Genomic DNA, 17050 nt, shown 5'->3' with positions numbered 1-17050 from the left:
GGAAGGGGACCTTTTTTTTTAACCAGTGCATATCATAAACTTATTCAACAGGCATTCTTTGAGCATCAGCTTGCGTTACCTGCTCCCTCCTCTTAAATAATACATAGTATAATACATAAAACACTTCCCTTATCACTTATAACTAATTTTTTTAAAGCGATACATTGGTAGGGGAAAATGCTCTATGATAGAATAATACTAAAGGGTATTAGTATTTTTCTAATAATAAACATATTTTCTAATAATATCCATGTGAATTCTTGGGACCAATAAAAATTATGTCTCTATCCAACCAATGAATATGATCCATTGTACTTTTTTACTTGAAGTATTTTTAACTAGGAAAAACTAAGCCACTTCCAAGCAATGGGGATCCTATGATGTAATGGGCATGGGTAGAATTCAAAATTGAGAGATCCATGTTCTACTTATGGCTCCACAGGAAACCATATTTAAACTATGATCCAGCTTCTCAATCAGGAAGATAGGATACTAATGCTTATCTCCTCTAAGAAAGACTCCATTCTAATATAAAGTATATTACTGTTTTTGAGATGTGTGTTTTCATAATAACGATTCAAAGTAAACTATTAATCTAGGCTTTGTGCTCTAATAATACCTAAAATCCAGGAAATATTTTACATTTAGCTATCCACAGATCTAGAAAAGAAATCAACATCTCCTGTTTCCTGCTCATTTCAATCCATGACTAAACACCTAGACACTTCAAGGACAGCAGTCCTTTGGGAACATAAAACTATAGCAAGAAAGAAATGGCTATAAGAAGACGTCATGGCACCAAAGCCACATAAATTGTAGGGCTAATGTTTTCCAATGAGATGAATATGATACTCTCAAGAAAACTCTTAAGAAAGAAAAAATAGTAACACAGGGAAAATGAAGCTAGAAAAAGACACCTACTTAACAGGAAATAGCATTCAGGGTTACCAATAGGGAAATATACATTATAACATAGTGCTACTACATAAGGCATTTTCCTACAAAGACTAAAAGTTCCTAAAAAACAGAAAGGGAATTCCTCATTCCAAACAGCCTATGTTGAAGAGAACCTATAAAAACTTATATAAGTTGCCCAAAGGAAAAAAAAAAGTCATTTCCACAGCAAGAAAATATGTGTACATTTGTCAGCTAACTAAGCAGAAATGTTCCACTTAGACTACACCCTTCAGGTAGAATGAAAAATGGTGTGTGCTGAATGGCCAATGTTTAAAACAGTGCCGCTACTATGTGACTCAGCTGAGTGAATGTTTCTTTCATATATAGTCCTACTTTTTTGTGTACCCAATTTACTATACTATCCAATGTTAATGCGATTTTTATCACAAATTGGATTGGTTGTTTATACTAAAATTAATCTTTTGACACTCATGATATATGTTTTAAAGTATGCTCTGATACCTAAATAATGAAGACACTTTCCAAGAAGAATTATATGACATAAACTCCAAATACGGTAAAATGAGTGAATTCAACCACTTTCCTAAACTGATCATCTGTTGGTAGAAACACAGATAAACTGCAGTCAGTGAGACATAATCAATCACATCCTAACAAGTGCTTATAGAAAACTAAGTGAGGAGATGAAGTAATATAATCAAGAATAGTCCTCCTTTCATCCTTTCTGTTTCTCAGTTGTATTAATTCACTCATTCATAGAGCAAATGTATATTGAGCACTCATTATTTGGCAAGCACTAAGGATACAGTAGTGAACAAGACAACTCATGGACATAGATGGTTGTGATAATGATAATGATTATGATGATGTTGATGATTATTATAACTTTGAAAGAAGTAAAATGTAATTTCATGATGACAATCATAACAATTATCATAACATTCAACAAAGTAGATTCTATTATTTATTCCCATTTTGCAGATGAGAAAATTGAGACTAAGAAAATTAAGTACCTTGTCTTGTGTCACACAGATAGAAATAGGGGGAAAAGTAAGTATTGGACCCACTGTATACTCTTAAGCTACCCCACCACCACCACCACCATAATGTATTAAAGACTAGAAATCATCAAACCTTGAGCTAGGCCACTCACAAACCTTATCTCATTGAATCTCCAACAAAAATCTGGTAGTAGGGTCAGTATTATTCAGCTACATTAGTATTATGTCAATGCTATGGTACTATGAAAGTTTGAAAAAAAATTTTTTTAAGTAGGATTCAGACTAGGGCAAGAAGCCCTTCTACTGCTCTCTCTTCCCCCACAACTCCACTTCTTTTTAAAATAGAAATCCTGCCCAAATCCCTACTGATGTTTTTATCTAGAAACTAACAAGGCCTACAATTTGTTATCCTCCCTGAAGTCTCTACTTGGAGGACCAAACTTTAAACCAACGCATTTTGGTCCTAATTCATCAGAGTTTACCACTATTATAAACCCCTTTAAAATCTGCAAGTACACCTACAGAAACTGAATCAAAGTTAGGAGAAACCACGACAGAAACGTTCAAGTCATCTTCTCTCTCAGTCATGGGCCAAACACCTGTGATTTAAAAAAAGAAAAAGTATTTAATCATAAAGTAAAACCTTCTGTATATAGTTTTTCTTTAAAGGTGTGTCTATACCACATATAAAAAACAACCCCATATCATACTCACGAGTTGAAAAAACTAATGCATTACAGTATTAGAAGCTTGATGCTAATTCTTTCCCTCTAAAATATGGTAAACAATATTGTCTTTTTCTGAAGATATTAGCTAAGATGTGAGCCATTGACTGACCAGCATTAGGAATTTCAATGCCCTCTCTTTAACTACAAGTGGAAGCCCAAATCAGTATAGCCCTTTTGAAGGTAAGTTGGCTAGAACTATCGAAGTGTAAAATGTACATATCCTGTGACTTAATTCTACTCCCAAGAATGTATCTAATAACCATAACCATGCCCAAGGAGGTCTCTAATGTTAGTAGTTATTTTTTCAGAAATGAAAACAACCTAAATATCTATATATCTATTAACAGGCTAATTGTTAAATAAATCATGGTATATCTGTACTATGCAGTGTCCCAAAGTCATAAATAAGAGTGTTGTCCATCTTTACATGCCTATATTTTAAAAACTCCAAAATACGTCTACTAATTTTTAAAAAGCAAGATGCAGTACAATGTGTCTAAAATGCACATATTTGTGTCAAAGCAATTACATAAACATGAATATTTTCTAGAAGAATACACAAAAAATCTTGATAAGGATTGCCTTTAAGGAGTGGAACTAGGATCTTGGGTTGAACAAAGATTCACCTTTCATTATTTATCCTTCTAGTACTGAATTATTTTTACTATATGTTATTTTCATAATTTTAACATGTTATATTGCATAATGAGATACTTATTCATAGTATCAACAAAGATCTTAAACAAAAAAAATTTTTTAATTACATATGTATTTTTATATATATATACAATATATATCTCAAACTATTGGCTGCCTACTTAACATGCATTCTTCCCTCCTTCCTCTGTGTATTGGAGACCTAATTTTGTTGAGCTATTCACCTTCATCTCAGAGAAAGTCACCCCTCCCAGGCTCCAGGGTCAAATCCAATCATGGTGATTTCCTTCCACTGACCATTTGTTGTTTTAGGCATGAACATGGTACTTAATCCTGGCAGATGGAAGGTAAGGGAAGTTGGGAGTGGAGAGAGCTGGCACATGTTTCTGGGAAAGCTATTCCTCCCTAATAAGAGGAGAGACTCGGGAGAAATAGCCTGATGATTCTTCCCTAGAAATCATATCTGCACATAACACCTAGAATTGCTGAGATCACCCTGTGACCCTGAGAGGAAACATCCCCCACACTCCGAGGATGGCTGACTGAAAATACGAATCAGCTGTCTCACAAAAAAAGGAACTGCCCACAACTGCTATCGGGCATTCCCACCAAACTGCACAATTTGGAATGGGAATTTCCATAACTTAATGAGAGTACAAATGGCTATTCATTGGCCATCCCAATAACCATTCTTCAATTCTTTTTTACTTAAAGCCCAACTTTATGCTAAGCAACAAAGTACTCAGCTAAGTCATGTAATTTCCCAGCCAGTTTTGCAGCTTGGAGTGGCCGGTGAGATGTAAGTAGGAGCTATTCAGGGTGTGGCTTCCAAGAAAGCTCCTTAAGGGGGCTGACTCAGCAACAGATGTGAGGGCAGGAGTTCCAAAAGCCATGCTGGACCAATATATGACCCCAAGATAGAAGGAATCAAGAGTCCCTGATGACTGTGGAACTGCCAAGCCAACCCTGGACTGCCCATCACTGGGCTTCTTTCGCAAGAGAAAGAAAGAAACCTCTATCTTACTTGGGTATCTAGTGACATGTAGCCAGACAGAATCCTAAATGAACAATGTCACAAAATACAAATGATGCTACTACTCAGTGGTATCATCAGCTTAGTTATCCTGGACATTTCAAATGGGGTGCAGACTTCCGTTTATATCCCCACGTCTTACTGCTATCTGTCCCTTTCTGAAGACACAGCTGTATGGACACCTATCTCAATGTTGCACCCAGTCCTTCATACTCACACCAGGCAGACAACATGATCAACTATCTAAATCATAAAAAAAATTCTGTCTTTGAAAGTTCCTACCAGTAGATGTTGTTGACTACCAGTAACAAAAATACTAGGCAGGATTCACATTAATGAGTTGAGTATGAAAAGCTTCAGAATCCATGAGCCATACAGAAATTATTACTATGATTTCATGCTTACAACATACATTCCTCTTATAACTTATACACATAAAATCAGCTTCAAAAACACTTTTATTACAGTAGATAATATACACCATGTGTACAACAAAATGTACTCTTTAAACTGGCTTTAAATTTTGCTGCAACTCTTCCTTTGAAAACACTTTTAAAAGCTTTAAATACTGAACATAACCCACAAGACTATGAACATTTTTTGTAAGTTAAAGCCTCCATACTAAAATAAGTGACATTAAAATGAATAATGGGGTCATCAAAAAGTTCAGCGTTTTAACTTCTCATAATAAAGAGAAGCTAAAACTGTAATAAAACAATTTTGTGCTTTTATATAATTACAGGTATTTTAATAAACAAATATACCATGGTTTTATAAGGGTACAAGATACTAATTTTTTTTCCATATCTAGAAATAAAATGTTCTAAATACCTCTCAGTTTAAAAAGTTTCCCTTTGTTTCTTTCCCAGAAATAAAACTAAATGATGGTGGCGTAGAAGGAGCAAGGAACTTCAAACATTAATTAAAAATTAAGGTTATGTAAATCATGTACTTTGCACCTAAGTCTGTGGGTGTATCCCTAACTTAATTAGCAGTTATTTTAAGATATACTGAAGGATCAAGGTAATGACAAGTAAAAGAGCCTAAACTTTCTCACCCAAAGTCATCACTATAACCACCAAGAAATAACTTTTAGCTGTAAGGGATTTTCTGAGAAATTTCATATTCAATTAATGTTAATCAAAATATTATTGGCACATTACTGTGGAAAGGGCAAAATCTCAGGACAAAATTTGAAATGAAAGCCATATTATTTAATGAACTCTGGAAATTTCATGTTTCATGCCTATGTCACTCTTCTCCAACTATATTTTTAAATAACAAAACAAGACTTACAATTCTATTAATTCCAAAATTGCTAGTAACAAAAATTGAAAAAAAAATTGTATACTGCAGTATGACACATTCAGTTTTAACCACTCTCTATTTGACATGGCAGTGCTGACAACAAATAGGTTTTTAAGTAATTGTAGGTACTTGAAAGACCTGAACTTCACTGGTTTACTCTCAAAACTTTCTAAAAGAATGTGTGAAACCAAAGCATAATAACTTTATTTTAATATTTGTATTTTTAAAATATATTATCTCAATTCACCAGAGGAATACAATGTTGGTAACATAGACTCAAAAGTACATAAATCTAGTAAAATGATTGGATCAGGATTAAGATTGGCTCTGTTGTTTTGGTTGGCTTTTGATGCTCTGCTTCTTTTATTATTCCTACTTGTTTTAACATTTCTTTTATGTGAAAATAGTCCATATTTTTTCTCATTAAAAAAATACTTTTACCTGACCCTGAAAAGGGAACTTGAAGTAATGCTTTTCACATGTTCAACTCAAACTGCAGGATTGGTGTTTTGTTTCTCCTTTTAATTTACAAAAAAATTATACCCTTGTGAGTCCCAAAGTAAGATAATATTGAGTTATTCAAAACTCAGGAACTGAAAATATCATCAGCCTCTGAGTCATTAGAAATCAGCATACTGCAAGCTACACACCATTTGGATGGTTAATTAACTACAAACATAAATTATGTCACTAAGCTGCAAATGACTACATTTTTAGTAACAAATGGTAGCTCAAGTGCTTTGCTTTCTTTTAAAAGAAGAACTAAAGTTGTTTCAGGAATATCAGAGTTAAAAAATGACCACTCTAAATTTTAATGCTCTTCTCAAGGCCTAAAGCCACCATCCAAAGAAGTACTTCTTCCTTTCTTAGCATGTAAAGAAAAAAACTAGATAGTGCTGTCCATGAAACATTAACAACAAAAGCATTTTCTTAATTAAAATATATTTTCAGAAGCTATAACATACAAAGCAAACATAAAGACCTTGTGTGCTAAAGAGCAATACTGTTTTTACAAATATGACTTTAATTAAGCCTAGAGGAGAAAACTAATAAATATACATAATAATATCTACCTACAAGATAATGTGAATTTCACAATGAATACTAAAATAATAAAAAGCTGCAAACGAGATACCTTGTGATTTGTTAACATCTTTGATGATTTTCTGAAGTTCTTTCATTTCTACATCAAGTTCATCATAGTTTAGTTCTCGAGATTCAACATTTGGAGCTTGGAACAGAGAAGGATCTGTCCCCAGGTATGAACACTGCAAGTGACCATCATCACTCAGAGTGACTATCACTCCCTTTAAATCACTACAATAAGGAAGAGAAAATGAGACATAATTTTAAATTTCAGTAGAGTTAGTCTTGACCAACTACATTTTTACTCAATTCAGCATCAACACACCATTAAGAAAATAACTATATATCTATTTCTAAAGTTTTACTTCAAAGACTCAGTTCAAATGTTTCAAACATGATTTGTATTTACAGAAGTACTCCCAATGTTAAGGTCCACTAAGGCAGGGGAAAAAGCCTAATTATTATAATAGCTACCACTTTTGGGGACCTAACTACAAAGCAAATCTTGCTCTAAGAGCATTTTAAGTACTGTTTTTAATCCTCATTCCAGCTACCACTTGGCATATCCGTAATAAGCATATGAATAACACTTGCGGAGGTACAATGGACCAAGAGATGGAGCTGGGCTGCTGGCTGGATGAAGACTAGGAATGAGGCACAGGAGTGAAGACAGGACAATCCAGGGGATAGAATAGTAAACAAAGTTGATATGGGAAGCCATCAGAGGTCTTGCAAAAAAAAAATGTGGCCCCTGGTCTTTCCTCATCCTTTTCCCTCTCTACCCTTAGGATTCACGTTTGCCCTCTTTCCCAGGTACTTCCATCACAGCTTCCTTCACACGCTCTCCTACTCAAGTGGCTCTCTGGTTTGTACTCTCTTTCTCTTCACTTTTAGCAAGAAGCAGCCAATTGTCCCATTTACTAGCTCGTTCTCTATCACTGTTTTTATTCTCATTATCTTTTTTCCTCCCCATTCTTTCACTCTTCCTTCTCTCTTAGGCTCCCTGAGGTCTATTTTACTCTAGAAACTAGCCATAATATACAAATTATGGATAATATTAGCACACCATTTTTTTAAATTTGTAAGTTTTTGTGAACATGTCATAAAAAGAAGCTGAGATGAATACTGTATTTGCTTCCTCCCTAAGTTTGCCAGAAAAACAAAAAAATTCAACATCGTCATAAAAGCTGTTTTGAGTTGATACATAATGGATTTGTTTGACTCACTTTTGTTTGTTAGGTTTTCTACAGAAACTTTTGATTTTTTTAAAGTATTTTCTACTCTGTTCTAAAGGTTAGATATTAATCAAAAATAATAAATTGGCACAGTGGCACATGCCTGTACTCCCAGCTACTTGATGAGGCAAAGAATTGCTTAAGCCCAGCAGTTTGAATCCAGCTTGGCAATATAACAAGGCCTTGTCTCTAAAAGTAAACAAAAATAGAAAAATTATGAGAGAAAAGAGACTTTAAAATGTTGCTATTCATCTGAAAAAAAGGACATAAAGTATATAACAGATAAGGCATGTTAGAGTCTAGGCTTATTCAGAATGAACAAAAATGTTTAAAACTTCCCAACAGTGGATCATGGCAGGTAGTCATTTCATTAATCTAAAAGCTTAACTGGGTTGGGAGTAGATACAACCATTGCTCAGTTCTGCCCATAAGATGGCCACCAGCATCCACTTCACCACCTGCCTAAAACACAACATTCCAATACACATCGTCTCCAGGACTCAGGTATAGTCAGTGACATGCAACCCTGTCGTGTGGCTTGAGAGGAATAAAAAAATAGATTGTTGTCACTGGTTCAACAGCTAAAGAACTAGACTAGGACTCAGGAGACTTGAGCTCTAGCTCTGATGCTGCCCCTATAGAGCTCAGCCAATTTGGGAAAGTTTTTCTAAATATTCTTTATCTGTAAAATGAGAAGGTAAGACTAATCTTCAAAAACTTTAAGTTTTATGGTTGCTTCTGTCATCTACCCCTCAGAAAACAAATACTGCAAAAATGGAATGATCTTCCTAAAGTATGAAAAGCAACCCCAGAGAAAGTTTTGAACCTTTCTTTGCAGGTAACTGAAGCCACCTAGTGGCCATGGAAATCCCAACTTTCAGCTCTGACAAGCCCATTTCCAGACAGCAAACCTTCCCTTCACTCTGAGTTGTGACTGTGGTCTATTCCCCCTTCTAGCCAGCCTCACCAAGGCCTATGAACCCAATGAGTCCTCAGGAAACTCTAGGGTGCTAAAGCACAGACCTCTGCAGGGGCTTCTCAGAGAATGTGAGATTCACCAGTTCTTTGAATTCAAACAGGCATTTCCATTTCATCTTCATCCTTTGAACAGTCCATCACACAGAAAAGCTAGCATTACCCAACACAAGTATTTATCCCTAACTAAATTGATTTGGTCTTTGAGGTGAAAAGTTTATTACTAAATCAGTTTTATTCCACCAGTTTAGACAGCAAATAGCAACAATTTAGATACAAGGCATTTATCTAAAATATTATCTGAATCTATGAAGTTTCTGAGTTCAGATAGGAAGAGTTTGGATAATAGAGAATACATATATTTCTTCAGGCTCTCTAAAAACATTTTTACTGGTATTTCATGTGTACAAATGGTAAAGAGAGTAGCCAGGGTCTTCCCTCACCAAAAGAACAAATTTCACCAGAATGTCTTGATAGCTAAGGTAATTACAGAACTTAAGCAATTTATTTTTTATAAAATCAATGGGAAAAGACATTATAGGCTGGGGATGGTGGCTCACGCCTGTAATCCCAACATTTTGGAAAGCCGAGGCAGGTGGATCACTTGAGGTCAGAAGTTCAAGACCAGCCTGGCCAACATGGTGAAACATCATCTCCACTAAAAATACAAAAATTAGCCAGGTGTGGTGGCAGGCACCTGTAATCCCAGCTACTCGGGAGACTGAGGCAGGAGAATCACTTAAACCCAGGAGGCAGAGGTTGCAGTGAGCCAAGGCCATTGCACTCCAGCCTGGGCAACACAACAAGACTCGGTCTCAAAAAAAAAAAAAAAAAAAGACATTATAGCTTATTTGTTTCTTTTTATGGCTGAGTAGCACTCCCTGATGATTAGTGATGTTGAGCACTTTTTAATGTGTTTGTTGGTTGTTGCATATCTTCTTTTGAGAATTGTCTATTCATGTCATTTGCAAAGATATGAAACCAACCTAAGTGCCCATCAACCAATGAGTGGATAAAGCAAATGTGGTGAATACACACCATGGAATACAACTCAGCCATAAAAAAGAATGAAATAATGTCTTTTGCAGCAACTTGGATGGAGCGGGAGGCCATTATTCTAAGTGAAGTGACTTAGAAATAGACAACCAAATATGGTATGTTCTCACTTATAAGTGAGCGCTAAGCTATGAAGATGCAAAAGCATAAGAATGATGACATGGACTTTGGGGACTGGCAGGAGGGGATGGTTGGGAGGGGGTAAGGGATAAAAGGCTATATATTGGGTACAGTGTATACTGCTCAGCTGACAGGTGCACCAAAATCCCAGAAATCACCACTAAAGAACTTATCCATGTAACCAAAAACCACCTGTACTCTAAAAACTATTCTTTTTAGATGAGATTCCTAGAGCAGTCAGATTTGAAGAGACCCAAAGGTGAATGGTGGTTTCCAGGTGCTGGGGGAGGGTGTTGAGAGATACAGAGGTTTACTTAGTAAAGATGAAAAAGTTCTGGATATGGATAGTGGTGATGATTGCACAGCAATATGAATGTACCTAATGTCTAATGTCACAGAACTGTACATTTTTAAATGTTTAAAATGGTAAATTTTATGTTATATATATTTTACCACGATTTAAAAAAACACATAGCACCAAAAAAAGGGTGAATGAATAAATTTCAAAAATCTGTATTAAGAATGATAATACAGTATGTAATTTGTTTAGGGACATTAAAGCCTTCAATCTTGTATTTCTTTATCATTTTCTTTTTGTTGTTGTTGTTGTTGTTATTGTTGTTGTTGTTTTGAGATGGAACCTCACTCTGTTGCCCAGGCTGGAGTGCAGTGGCGTGATCTCGGCTCACTGCAACCTCCACCTCCCAGGTTCAAGTGATTCTCCTGCCCCAGCCTCCCAAGTAGCTGGGATTACAGGCGCCCGCCACCACACCTGGCTAATTTTTGTATTTTTAGTAGAGACGGGGCTTCGCCATTTTGGCCAGGCTGGTCTCAAACTCCTGACCTCATGATCCACCTGCCTCGGCCTCCCAAAGTGCTGGGACTACAGGCGTGAACCCTGCAACCGGCCTCTTGTTTTTAGTTTTTCAAAAAAATTCAATAGTTTTTGGGGTACAGGTGGTTTTTGGTTATGGTTTCAGGTTTTAGATTTAAGTCTTTGATCCATCTTGAGTTGATTTTTGTATAAGGTGAGAGATGAAGATCCAGTTTTATTCTTCTACATGTGGCTTGCCAGTTTTCCCAGCCCCATTTATCGAATAGGGTGTCTTTTACTCAATTTATGTTTTGTATGCTTTGCCAAAGATCAGTTCGCTCCAAGTTTGGCTTTATTTCTGGGTTCTCTATCCTGTTCCATTGGTCTATGTGCCCGTTTTTGTGCCACTACCATGCTGTTTGGGTAACTACAGCCTTGTAGTACAATTTGAAGTTGGGTAATGTTATGCCTCCAGATTTGTTCTTTTTGCCTAGTATTGCTTTGGCTATGCGAGCTCTTTTATGGTTCCATAAGAATTTCAGGATTGTTTTTTCTAGTTATGCGAAGAATGATAACAGCATTTTGATGGGAATTGCATTGAATCTGTAGATAGCTTTGGGCATTATGGTCATTTTCACAATATAGATTCTTCCTATCCTTGAGCTTGGGATTTGTTTCCATTTGTTTGTGTCATCTATGGTTTCTTCCAGCAGTGTTTTGCAGTTTTCCTTATAGAGCTCTTTCACCTCATTGGTTAAGTATATTCCTAAGTTTTTTTGTTGGTGGTGGTTTTTTGTGGGTGTGTGTGTGTGTGTGTGTGTGTGTGTGTGTGTGTTTGCAGTTGTTGTAAAAGGGACTGAGTTCTTCATTTGATGTTCAGTTTTGTTGTTGTTAGTGTATAGCAGTGCTACTGATCTGTGTAAATTGATTTTGTATCCTGAGACTTTACTGAATTTGACCTAAGAGCTTTTTGGATGAGTGTTTAGAGTTTTCTAGGCATAAGATCATGCTATCAGCGAATAGTGACAATTTGACTTCCTCTTTTCCAATATGGATGCCCTTTATTTCTTCCTCTTGTCTGATTGTTCTGGCTAGGATTTCCAGCACCATGTTGAATAAAAGCTGTGGAAGTGGACATCCTTGCCTTGTTCCGGTTCTCAAGGGAAATGCTTTCAACTTTCCCCCATTCAGCACGATGCTGGCTGTGGGTTTGTCATATATGGCTTTTATTACTTTGAGGTAAGTCTCTTCTATGCCTATTTTGTTGAGAGTTTTTATCATAAAGCCATGTTGGATTTTATCAAATGCTTTTTCTGCATCTATTGAAATAATCACATGGTTTTCATTTTTAATTCTGTTTAAGTGATATATCACATTTATTGATTTATATACGTTAAACCATTCCTGCATCCCTGGGATGAAACCGACTTGATCATAATGTACTATCTTTTTGATGTGCTGTTAGATTCGGTTAGCTAGTATTTTGTTGAGGATTTTTGAATTTGACGAAAATTTTAACAATATTGTTCATGTGGGTTAATAAGTAAGGTTCCATGAATGACAGAATGTTATGCTGAAAGGAACCATCAATTAAATCCAATACTGTGTACCCTACTGCTTCTGTCTTAAAAGCAGAGTTAACATTGACAAAATCAAGGTCTCTGAATTATTATTGGTCTGTGAAGTGCATCAGCTAAACTAAGTCACTAGAATAATGTACTTTATGAAGAATCAAGGTCAAAGATATTACATTCCTAGGACATTTGGTTATTTTGCAATTTCAGCAACGGGGCATGAAATTAAACAACAGAATTTTGCTCAGGAATCTGTAAATAATGATTTTATCACTCAGTAAATAGATCCCTTCCTTAACAAATACATTAAAGCAAAATTCCAGATGGATTTTTAAAGTTCAGTTTAAACATATGAAACTACAAAAATATTTATCTCCCTTTGAGACGGTAAGAAAACTTTTGCTGTAAGAATGCAACGGAGGAAGCTACAAATGAAAGGATCTCTAAATTAAACTACATTAAAATTTTGAACTTGTTATAGGCTTAAGAATACAACATAATAAAACAAAGGACAAACTCAGAAAACATTGGCAACCAATATAAAATACAACATTTTAAGTTAAACCATGTGAAGTTCCTGATAATCAACTGGTTTTGACCTATAAAAACAATTTTATAGACCAGGCACAGAGGCTTACGCCTGTAATCCTAGCATTTTGGGAGGTCAAGGCGGGCAGATTGCCTGACCTCAGGAGTTCAAGGCCTGCCTGGGCAACATGGTGAAATCCCATCTCTACTAAAATACAAAAAAATTAGCCAGGTGTGGTGGCGTGCTTCTGTAGTCCCAGCTACTTGGGAGGCTGAGGCAGGAGAATTACTCGAACCAAGGAGGCAGAGGTTGCAGTTAGCCGAGATCATGCCACTGCACTCCAGCCCAGGTGACAGAGCGAGACTCCGTCTCCAAAAAAAACACAATTTCATATGTTAAATCTAACATGTAAAGATTTCTTACAAATCAATGAAAATAATATTATACCCAACAGAAAAAGGTTAAAGACCATCTACAGACAATTCACATATAACATTAATACAGTCAATAAATAAATGGAAAATTTTTCAAAATCAAAAAATGTATATTTTAAAACTATTTTTAAAAACGTATATTTGATTAACACCTCAAACTAGCAAAAAAATTGTATTTAATAATGTTTCCAGCTGTTATAGAAGACACACAGAGACAGAAACTCTCATACACTTTTGAAACCAATGTAAATTTTTTAGAATCCTTTTAGAGAACATTTTAGAAAAATATATCAAAAACCATAAAAATACTATTGCCTTTTATGCAGTAATCTACTTTCACGGTTATTTTAAAAATTTAGAAACAACCCAAATGATAAGGGGGGAATATTTTTTAATTGTGGTGTATCTATAATAGAATGTTTAGAAACCATGAAAAATCATGTCTTATGAAATACCTGTTATCAGAAAAAATAATAAATGTAAAAGCAAAATATAATACTGCATGTACATTTTATTCTGTTTATAAATATATATGTATAAAACACAAATTAGGAAAAATACCTAAATGTTAATAGAATAGTGACTATCTCTAACTAGTGAAATGATGAGTTATTTTCATTTTGTCTTATAGTTACAAAATAAGATTAGGGCCAGGCACAGTGGCTCATGCCTATAATCCCAGTACTGTGGGAGGCCAAGGCGGGTGGATCACCTGAGGCCAGAAGTTCGAGACCAGTCTGGCCAACATGGTGAAACCCCATCTCTACTAAAAATACAAAAATTTGCTGGGAGTGATGACGTGCACCTATAATCCCAGCTCTGCAGGAGGCTAAGGCAGGAGAATCACTTGAACCTGGGAGGCAAAGGTTGCAGTGAGCTGAGATCGAGCCACTGCACTGCAGCCTGGGCAACAAGAGCGAAACTCCATCTTTAAATAAATAAATAATAGAAGGAAAACCTTATTTTTTTTAAGAAAAAAAAAGTTCTATTTTCCATCCCCAGAGACTAATTTTGAATCACTAACTTAAAAATTAAATATTTGTGGGATTAAAAACATTTAACTAGTTTTATTTTTCCAACAAAGTCAATCTATAAAATGTGTAACATGAAATTATTTGAAATATAGCTCAATAGATAGAAAATAAATGGTTTCTTTCATGTCCTAATGCACTGAAACAAATGAATACTAGTTTTAAAAACAAAAGAATATGCATTGGACCTAATGTTCTCTTGTTTGGCCTCATTTTATGCAAAATAGGAACATTTTAGGTTATCACATTGTCAAAGTCTGGTTTTTACTACTATATGTAGATACCAAGGAAATCTTAAAACCCTCAATAGTATTTATTGCACCCCAAATTGTATTCTACCTCAGTAAGGAGCATATGATTGAAAGGCATTTCCCTTCAAGTGCAGTCAGCCACACTGAGTTCACACAGCTCTTCCTCAGTCCCAAAGTACTAGACATGGGCACTTGAACATATTGTAATCAATCCACCATCAATCATTTAAGACATTTTTATTGAGCATCTGCTATACAAGAGAAGCTATAAAGGCAAAGAAGACATGATGCTTGCTGTATAAAAAACATTGGTCTAATTGGAAGAACTTCAAACTTACTTTAAATAAAAGCAATTGCAACCCAATGTGGTAGACAGAGCACAGTAGGAAGAGAGTACAATGGCCCTGCATGAGAGAGCAGAGCAAGGCTTCACAGGGCAGAGGATGCAAAAGCTGGATCTTGATCTACAAGTAGATCCTCACAGATGAAAAACAATGGACGAAATAAAGGCAGAGGACTCCAGCCTTGGTGACCTCATTCAGTCTTAATGACTTTAAATACTTTCTTCATGCCAGCTCCCACCTCTATTTCTCCAGCCAAACATGTACATCCAGCCCCCTACTTGACAGCTAGACTTAGAAGGCCAACAGACATCTAAAGCTCAACATAGCTACCCCTGAGTTCCTGATTTGGCCCCACCTTTCCAATTCAAAGCTACCCTCCTGCGTCTTTCATATTTCTGCTATTGGTAACTCCATTCTTTAAGCTGCTCGTCCAGAAAGAACCTTAGAGCCATCCTTGACTCCCCCTCCCTTTTCTTTTTCTTGCAACCACATAAAATTCATCAGCAAATATTGCCAGTCTTACTTTTTAAATATGTCCAGAATCCAGCCACTTCTCACCAAGAACACTACTGCATGCATGAAACAAGCATTTCTTTTTTAGTTTCTTCTTTAGAGACAGACTCTCACTCTGTCACTCAGGCTGGAGTGCAGTGGCATAATGGCTCACTGTAACTCAAACTCCAGGGCTCAAGTGACCTGCCTCAGCTTCCCAAGTAGCTGGGACTACATGGTGCATGCCAACATACCAAGCTAATTTTTTTGTTGTTGTTAGAAATAGGGTCTTGCTATGTTGCAGGTCTGGTTGTGAACTCCTGGCCTCAGGTGATCCTCCTGCCTCAACCTCCCAAAGCACTGGGAATATAGGTGTGAACCACCACACCAAGTCTAACAAATACCCTTTAATCTGCCCTGGATAACTGCTATTAACCAGTCTCTCCACTTTTATACATGTGCCTCTACAGTAACTTTCCAACAAAGTAGTAAAAATATTCATGTTACCTTACAACTCTCCAGTGGCTCCTCTGGCACTCATAACGAAAACTCAAGTCCTTACAAGAGTCTTCAATGCCCTACATAATATGTTCCTACAACTCATTTTCATTTTCTATTCTGCCAGAATAAAAAATGAAATTGTCTATCCTAGTGGTAGGAAATTGAGTTCCAGGAAATCTTGCCACTGCAGGTAAAGTGTTCTGTGGCCCCAAATAAACTTGAAAGAAAGTCTAGGCCACAAGAACCACAATTCCTGGGCAAGTCCTAGTGCTTCATTGGGCTCAGTGCCAGTGGACATGGAAGGCAAAAGACTTAATAAGACACCAGATTGGGCAGCCAAGGGAGTGCTTGCACCACCTTTCCCTCAACGCCCAGCAAAGTAGTGCACAGCTCTGGAAAAGACCCTTTCCTTCAGCTTGAAAAGAGGAGAGAGGAAAGTAAAGAGTATTTTGTCTTGTAACGTGGATGATAGCTCATCCACAGTAGAATAAGGCACTGAGCAGCGACCTCAGGTACTCATTCAAAGTCCTAGCTCCCAGATGACATTTCTAGACATAACCTGGGCCAGAAGGGAGCCCATTGCCTTGAAGTGAAAGATCCACTCAAGGCAAGATTCATTACCTACTGATTGAAGAGCCCCTGGGCCCTGAATAGTCAACAGTGGTAGCCAGGCAGTACTCGTCATGGGCCTTGAGTGGAATTCAGAGAAGTGCTGGCTTCTGGTTAGCACATTCCCAACTGCAATGGCCATGGGGAAGACTCATTCCGCTTCAGAAAAGGAGAGAGAAGAGTAAAGGGGACTTTGTCTTACAGCTTAGGTACCAGCTGGGCTGCAGTGGAATAGAGCACCAAGCAAGCTCTTCTGGTCCCCAATTCTAATCCTTGGCTCTCGGACAGCAAGCATTTTAGGACCTGCCCTGAGAGGGGAACCCACTGCTTAAGCCTGGCAGCATTCATCACAAG

The 17050-nt window shown here is 36.6% G+C and overlaps 1 protein-coding gene across 1 annotated transcript in view; it reads right to left on the bottom strand.

Annotated features, from left to right (window-relative positions):
* Positions 1-17050, bottom strand: part of BBS9 (Bardet-Biedl syndrome 9) — a 527217-nt gene that overhangs the window by 269248 nt on the left and 240919 nt on the right. The window contains exons 9-10 of the mRNA XM_011966349.1: positions 6781-6962; positions 2442-2518 (exon numbers count right to left, since the gene is read on the bottom strand). Coding sequence (XP_011821739.1) covers positions 2442-2518; positions 6781-6962 — 259 coding nt within the window. The remainder of the gene's footprint in view (positions 1-2441; positions 2519-6780; positions 6963-17050) is intronic.

The sequence above is a fragment of the Mandrillus leucophaeus genome, unplaced genomic scaffold, assembly GCF_000951045.1.
Source record: "Mandrillus leucophaeus isolate KB7577 unplaced genomic scaffold, Mleu.le_1.0 Scaffold757, whole genome shotgun sequence".
NCBI lineage: Eukaryota > Metazoa > Chordata > Mammalia > Primates > Cercopithecidae > Mandrillus > Mandrillus leucophaeus.
The sequence above is the reverse complement of the archived record's forward strand: the minus strand, read 5'-3'. Positions and strand labels throughout refer to the sequence as shown.